Source organism: Panthera uncia, chromosome A2 (assembly GCF_023721935.1).
Source record: "Panthera uncia isolate 11264 chromosome A2, Puncia_PCG_1.0, whole genome shotgun sequence".
NCBI classification, from domain to species: Eukaryota; Metazoa; Chordata; class Mammalia; order Carnivora; family Felidae; genus Panthera; species Panthera uncia.
This window is the reverse complement of record NC_064816.1, coordinates 6,071,008-6,078,304: the sequence shown is the minus strand read 5'-3', so window position 1 is coordinate 6,078,304 and position 7,297 is coordinate 6,071,008. Positions and strand designations below refer to the sequence as shown.

The 7,297-nt window shown below is 42.8% G+C and overlaps 2 protein-coding genes across 3 annotated transcripts in view; one reads left to right on the top strand and one right to left on the bottom strand.

The window, feature by feature from the left end:
- LOC125930535 (mucin-16-like) overlaps positions 1 to 1,459 on the top strand; it is a 75,866-nt gene extending 74,407 nt beyond the window's left edge. Inside the window, 1 exon segment of the mRNA XM_049642364.1 lies at positions 1,301 to 1,459. Within this exon segment, the coding sequence (XP_049498321.1) occupies positions 1,301 to 1,396 (96 nt within the window). The 3' untranslated portion in view covers positions 1,397 to 1,459.
- A 2,148-nt stretch (positions 1,460 to 3,607) lies between these two features.
- On the bottom strand, positions 3,608 to 5,492 carry LOC125930592 (methyl-CpG-binding domain protein 3-like 1). 2 transcript variants are annotated; one of them, XM_049642477.1, is made up of 2 exons: positions 5,361 to 5,492; positions 3,608 to 4,361 (listed from the first exon to the last, which is right to left on the bottom strand). In XM_049642477.1, the coding sequence occupies exon 2, from the start codon at positions 4,341 to 4,343 to the stop codon at positions 3,735 to 3,737; it is 609 nt and encodes a 202-aa protein (XP_049498434.1). In that variant the 5' UTR covers positions 4,344 to 4,361; positions 5,361 to 5,492; the 3' UTR covers positions 3,608 to 3,734. The 2 variants fall into 2 exon arrangements, with proteins under 2 accessions (XP_049498434.1, XP_049498435.1); XM_049642478.1 differs by lacking the exon at positions 5,361 to 5,492 and adding an exon at positions 4,948 to 5,328.
- Between the last annotated feature and the right edge of the window lie 1,805 nt (positions 5,493 to 7,297).

The window sequence follows — 7,297 nt, the reverse complement described above, 5'->3', positions numbered from 1 at the left end:
AAGAAAAGAAAAGAAAAGAAAAGAAAAGAAAAGAAAAGAAAAGAAAATCTATACCAAGTCATGTACACAAATGTTCATAGTAACTTTTATTTTACTAGCCAAAAACTGAAAACAACCCAGAAGTCCATCAACAGGTGAATAGACAAACCGTGATCTATCACCTGATGGAATATTACTCAGCAATAAAAAGGAATGAATTATAAATACATGCACTGACATGTATAAATCTCAAAATAATAATGTGGAGGGAAAGAAGCCAGATAACAATGAATACATAGTTTATGATCCTGTTTATAAGCAAATTGTTGAATGTAAGCTAATCTATAGGGATATCAATCAGATCAGGGGTTGCCTGGGAATGAGAATGTGCTTGCAAATGGCAAGGAAGGAGTGATTACAGAGGGGCTCGAAGACACTTTTGGGGATGAGGAGCACTCCTTGTCTTGATTGTGGTGATGGTTCAAATTATAATCAAAACTTATCAAATCATTTGCTCTACATGTATGCGTTCATTGTACATCAGTTATACCTCAATTAAGCTAGAGGGGGTGTGTGTGGAAGGAGAAGAAGGGAGAGGGGGTGAATGAGTGAGATGGAGAGAGGGAGGGAGAGGGTATGAATGGGATATCAGACAAAATGGTAGAAAAACAAAGTTAAAGGGAAGAGAGAAGATGAGAAAGAGATAAAAGAGAGACAAAGCAGGGCACCTGGGTGGCTCAGTCGGTTAAGCATCTGACTTTGGTTCAGGTCATGATCTTGTGGTCCGTGAGTTCGAGCCCCGTGTCAGGCTCTGTGCTGACCGCTCAGAGCCTGGAGCCTGTTTCTGGTTCTGTGTCTCCCTCTCTCTCTGACCCTCCCCCGTTCATGCTCTGTCTCTCTCTGTCTCAAAAATAAATAAATGTTAAAAAAATTTTTTTTAAAAGAGAGACAAAGCAGTGGCACCTGGGTGGCTCACTTGGTTAAGTGTCCAACTCTTGATTTCGGCTCAGGTCTTGGTCTCGTGCTTCATGGGTTCCAGCCCCACATCGGGCTCTGTACTGACAGTGAGGGCCTACTTGGGATTCTCTCTCTCCCTCTCTCTCTGCTCCTCCCACTCATTCTGTCTCTCTCTCAAAAATAAATAAATGAACTTAAAATTTTTTTTAAAAAAAGAGGGACAAGGGAAAGGAAAAGAAGGAGTAAGAGAAAATTATGTCGAGAGAGATATAGGAGGCAAGCCTCTGTGGCTTTGGCCATCTCCATCCCCGGAGTCCCATGTAGCAGATCAGACCATTCTCATGCCCTCTCCTTGCCCTTGCAGGTCACCATCCGCCTGCGGAAGAAGGAGGGAGACTACGAGGTTCAGCAACACAGCCTGGGCTATTACCTGCCACACCTAGACCTGAAGTTGCAGTGAGCTCTGCCTGCGGCTCCAAGGGAGCTTGGCTGGAATAGAAATAAACCACATTGGTCGGACACAGCCTCTGAGCCCTTCTTGACTTGGCCCCTAACTAGTTCCCAGGGGACAAAGATGAAAGGTTTCCCCTTTCACTAAGTCCTCAAAGGACAACTGCAACCCTGTCTTTTGGTTTTATGCCATTTCGTCCCTCAAGGGCACTAGAACTGGCAAAAAAAAAAAAAAAAAAAAAAAGATTCACAGACACTGTCATTGTATAAAATCAACATCCCACCTCAGTGTGAGGTTTCTCTTCCTAGAAACCTGGGAGCACACCTCCCCTTGCCTCTGTGCCAGCCATCACTGCCATCTCTGTTCCTCCATCTTGCCCCACCCCCAAAGTTCCCCTTACACCGCCTCATTCCCTGAAGCTCAGGTGCACCAGGACTTCCATACCAGTCTACCTCAGGGGCTCCTCTCCCATCATGGGTCCCCCATGATGGGAAATGGTCCAAGAAGGAAACGAGCGAGTCATAAATGACTCCATGATCAACTTTGGGACTTGGAGCTGGGATCACTAGGTATCCAGAAAGCCTCAGTCCCCAGAGTAATACCAAGACTGGAGAGAGATACTGGGTCTGCTTTGGATCTAAAGACAAATAAAGCTCATTGGGGAAAAAAATCTAAAGACAAAGCCAGACAGTCTTTCTTCATCCAACAAGATAGAGCAGGGGCTCCCCAGGAAGCAGCCTAGAGTGACCCAGGGTCAGGGAGCTATGCTGTCCTGCCTTGGGTTCATGGGAACAGATGGCCCAATCTCTACGCAGTTTGCAGACGATCACGGCTGAAGACACAAGGGCTGAGAAGTAACAGTGATACCACCATTCGTACTTACTTGGTGTGAGGTTCACATCCTCAGTCCCAAGCAGTCTCTGAGAATGTCTTCTCTGGAGATTATAATAATAATAAGAGTATTGTAGTAATAAGAGTAGTAATATCTACTAAGCAACATGACTGGCAAGCTCTGTGTGCACGATCTCACTTAAACTCACCATCCTTGACAGCTGCACTCCCATTTTATAGCTAATGATATGGACACTTGGAAAGACTAAGCAGCGAGGAAGGAAAAAATTACTAAGAACCTAAATTAAACACTTCACCACACTATCTTTCAAAGAAAAAGATAAAAGCACTTTCTGAAATACAGGCAGACTCAACGTTGACCTGCCACAGGCCTTCAGTGATAGAACCAGTAGAGAATGTTCATCAGGAAGCAGAAATGTGAACCCAGAAAAATGTTAACAAGAGTCATGAGGAAAGGAGAGAAAATCAGTGTATCTAAATCAGTTATTTTTTTAAATTTTTTAATGTTTATTTTTGAGAAAGAGAGAGAGAGAGAGAGAGAGAGAGACATAGCATGAGTGGGGGAGGGGCAGACAGTGAGGGAGACAGAATCTGAAGCAGGCTCCAGGCTCTAAGCTGTCGGCACAGAGCCCGACACAGGTCTCGAACTCACAAGCAGCAAGATCATGACCTGGGCCGAAGTCAGATGCTCAACTGACTGAGCACCCCCCCCCCCAGGTCCCTCAAGATTCAATCTTAAAATAACTCCTTTTTAGGGAAGATAGAAATACTACAAATATTCTGTTATTTTCTATCAATTCATTCTCAGAAATTGATGAGTCCATGAGACAAAATAAGTAATGATGGAAGGGATTTGAATATTGCCACAGGTTAGTTGGGCAGACAAATCCCAACAAGCAGTGGCTCACTGATAGAGTAAAGATGCTGAGAACAGTCCCTCTTGACATCATGATCCCCAAAATGGCACATCAATTTTCATGGATCAAATTTTCAACACGTACAGGTATTTAAAAAATGGGAAGTCTCTTATTTTTTCTTTCTGTTGACCTCTGAGTTCACATGCAACAAAGAACAGAAAAATAGAGACCTACAGACATATCTTCTTTGAGAGCATAGATATAACAGCTTTAATGAAATATTATGTTGGAATCTGTTGGAATATTACACAAAATTAACTAGGCAGGTTTTACTCTGTGAGGCCAGAACACTAATCCCGTGACTTTGATAACTCGGTTGACTTGAAAATACAAATAAATGACACAGTAAAGAAAGTAAAGGAAGACAAGAGTACAATACAGAAAGGAAAGATCTCCTTTCTCCCCTCACCGGAAACCCAATCTCGCAGCTCAAAAAAAATCACTGTCTCCATTGTGTCACACAATACAATTTAATACAAGGAAAGTATTGGTACATACTTAAGTTTCAGGGGCTCAGAGCACGAAGACACAATGGACACTGCAAAGGGACATTAATAAAGTGCTGTGCTGCATTCCATCTACACAGGGCTCTCCTTTTCTTCGTGGTGTTTTTCGAGATGTCCTTCTTGGCCCCTCACTTTTTCTGCCTCGCTAGCGAGTCTGTCTATAGCCAGTGCTGTAGCCAGCCTTTCTCTTGCCGTCTTCACTTTCTTTTCTTGTTTCTTGATATCCTCCTCAGTCACCAGAAATTGTTTGCACATGAGCTGCGGGATACCCAGACCAGCTTCTGGAATCATCTTGGCCAAATCCGAAGAGCTGGCAAGGATGGGCATGGGGCTCGAGTTCGGGCCACCTGCAAGAACACCTGGCAGATAGCCACCTGTCCACTGAGGTGCGAGCTTTTGCAAGGCTTTGGCAAGGTCCAAAGTGCTTAATGGTTCCCCTGTGCTGCTGCAGGCCTGGAGACCTTGCAGTCTCTTTTGCCAGCAAACCTGTTGGGGCTTATCCAAGGTTCCCTCCCAGTGATGGCATCTGACCTCGTTGCCAGGATGGGCTGTGATTCTGGTAACTGGCGTCTTAAATACATAACTGGACATCCTCAAAGGGATTGAGACACTTAAGCGAGACTTCAGTTTGGATTGGTTTCCACAATCATGTTGCTTCCTCTGTGAAGTCTTGACCATCATACTTCTTTTCCTTTTGCCCTATAAAAATAAGTCATGATATTGGATTAAAATGATAAATGAGGCCTGCCTTCTTAGGAGCATTCTATTTGGTATCTTGTACATCCACCTTCCTTCTCTACCTTTGGGGATAGGTCTGACTTGTGTCCTGGGACATCATCAAATAAATTTGTGTCAGAACCAGAAAGTTCAAGGTTAAAACTCAGGATCTACTCCAGATCGTTTCTCCTCCATGGTTTTGTAAGATGCTCTCTGTTACGATTTATTCTCACTTGTGCTTGTCACTCTGAACCACACAATTCCTGGTCCTCCCTCTCTGGACACACAGTTACTTAGTCTTTCTCTAAGTCTCCAACCCCACCATCCTTCTGTGTTATGTGACTATTCATTTGGTCACCCATGGACCTCTTTGTTTTCATAGCTCCTTCAGAGCTTAAACCAATAATGAAATTATCATCTGCCCCATTCTTAGCAACTCGTTCCTATATCCCAGACATTTACGTCAACTGAAATGGTCATGACCAAAAATAAATAATTCAGAAAACATATTCACCCACCATAAATTCCTCATTTTCAGTTTTCACTCAAACACTCATACAATAGTTACCTGTCCCTCAAGATCGGAAGTGATGCCAGATCACCGTATCTTCACCTTACTTTCTCCCCTATCCCTATCACTCCTGGATTCCATGGTCTATGATCTCAATAATTCCCTTGGAATAATCCAGAATTCTTTAACACTTGTCATATCTGCCTTATAAAACTTCGAATCTGAAAGACCCTGTTTATCTGCTATGCTAGATACTGCTGGTCTTATAACTACTGAGAAGAGCACACATATTTTGGTACCACTATAAATCCAAAATCACCTGCCTCCCCTGCGAAGCATCCGTAATGACTGGAAATTTTACTTTATTTTCATGTGTTGGCATTTTTATTCCCTGTTTTTTCACAAGGCTTGTTTCAAACATTCCCTACTTTTCTTTCTGCTTCATACCTATTTAAGATCCCCTAACTTGCCTGATATTTCGATAAGGCTCTTTCTATTCCTTCCCCTTTGTTGTGAGCTGCTGAGAAAAGGCCCTCTACATCATGTGCCTCTGGAGCCTCATCTTCAAGAACCTTCTCAGACTACCCCCACCCTTGTGTGTGCCCTCACCATTCTGTGGGTTTTGCCTTGGTAAGGTCACAATGACTCCTTTGTTACTAGACCCAGTAGGAACTTTTCAGTGTTCATATGACATGATCTTTAAGTGGAAAACTTTTAAGTATGTTTGCAGCAACTTACATACGGGACTCCTATTTCACAGCTGTGAGTCATTTACAATGTAAATGTAGAGCAGGTACATCCAATAAAACTCAATTTACAAACCGAGGTTGTGTTGTGAGTGGAAAGTGCAAACTGGATTTCTGATAGCACACAAAAATACGTCAACTATCTCTATTAATTTCTACACTGATTGCATGCACAGATGAAAATATCTTGGCGATAATGTTTTAAAATACGCTATTAAGATTAGTTTCACGTGTTTATTTTTAGCTTTTTAAAGGTGGCTGCTAAATAAAAATTTCAAGTCCGTAGTAAAGAGTGCTTAGCGGTCCTACTGACAGCACTTTTTAAGCCATGTGTAAAAATAAAGCCCAGAGCAAAATATCTGGGAAAAATTTTCCCAAGGAGAGGGGTCTACCTTGACCCCACAGCAAGATGCAGAACACACACACACACACACACACTCCGAAGCAGACATCGGCCCCAGAATACCACCACTATTTCTCAAATGCCATGAGGTTTCCCTCCCACACAGTCCAAACTGGACTTGATCTCAAGAGAGACGTTGGAAGTTTACATAATTTACCAATTAGGAAGAGCCAAACCAGAGACTAAGCGTCAAGACTTTTTGTGACTTGTCCATCCTTGGCTTCTCTTATAAATTCAATAGGTTTGGAAATATTTTTCAGGGAGGGTCATTTTTAAAAACACACAGTAAATGTAAATAATAATTACTGTAGCCAATACTTGAAAATAAGAGGCTAGAATGCGAATATCATTAATATCAAATCACTACTGGGTTTGTGAGTCAGGGAACAGACAAGATTGGATTGACTTGGGCTCATTAGGCTGATGCTGATTGCGTTTGTTGACACAGAGAAGAAAACTTATAGTGTGCACAGTTAGCAGGGTCCAAGAAGCCCCAGTAATTCCTGGGTAGAATCAGAGAAGAGGACACAGGACAGAACAGGTATCTTAGGGTGTGATTTTGCTTGGGAATATCAGTAGGATGCTGTGTGTGACATAGGTGATGCATTCATAAATGTTGCTCGTTCATTTACCCATCGTTTGTTATTGAGTACTTTCTACATACATCAAGGCACTTGTTCCTGCCCTCTCGAGCTTACAGTCAGTGCCAGAAGAATTTATAAATGTTATGTATGATATACAGATATAGCACGTGAGATATGGTAGGTGTTCCAAGCATTTTTCAAACATTAACTCCTTTAATGTTCTCTATGACCTTACAAAGTAGGTACACGTGTTATCATGCCAGTGACAGATGGAGAAACTGAGACACAGATAAGGCAAGCCACTTGCCCAAGGTTGAAGATGTAGTAAACCGTAGAGCTGGAACCCAGGCCTGTCCTGAGAGGTATTCTGTGCCATGTCCCCTTCTTGTAATTCTCATCTCTGAGTTTATATATCAGACACACGGGCCACACGCCCACAGGTGTTGCAAATATTATCTTATATATCCCTGGTGATGTCAACAGGAAGTAGTTACCAGCATGAACCCCATCGTTGTTTGTTTGTTTGTTTTTATGTTTATTTATTTTTGAGAGAGAGACAGAGCGTGAGCAGGAGAGGAGCAGAGAGAGAGGAAGACACAGAATTGGAAGCAGGCCCCAGGCTCTGGGTAAGGCAGGAAATGAGGGGAGGGGGTGCCTTCCTGGGCAGGAGCAGG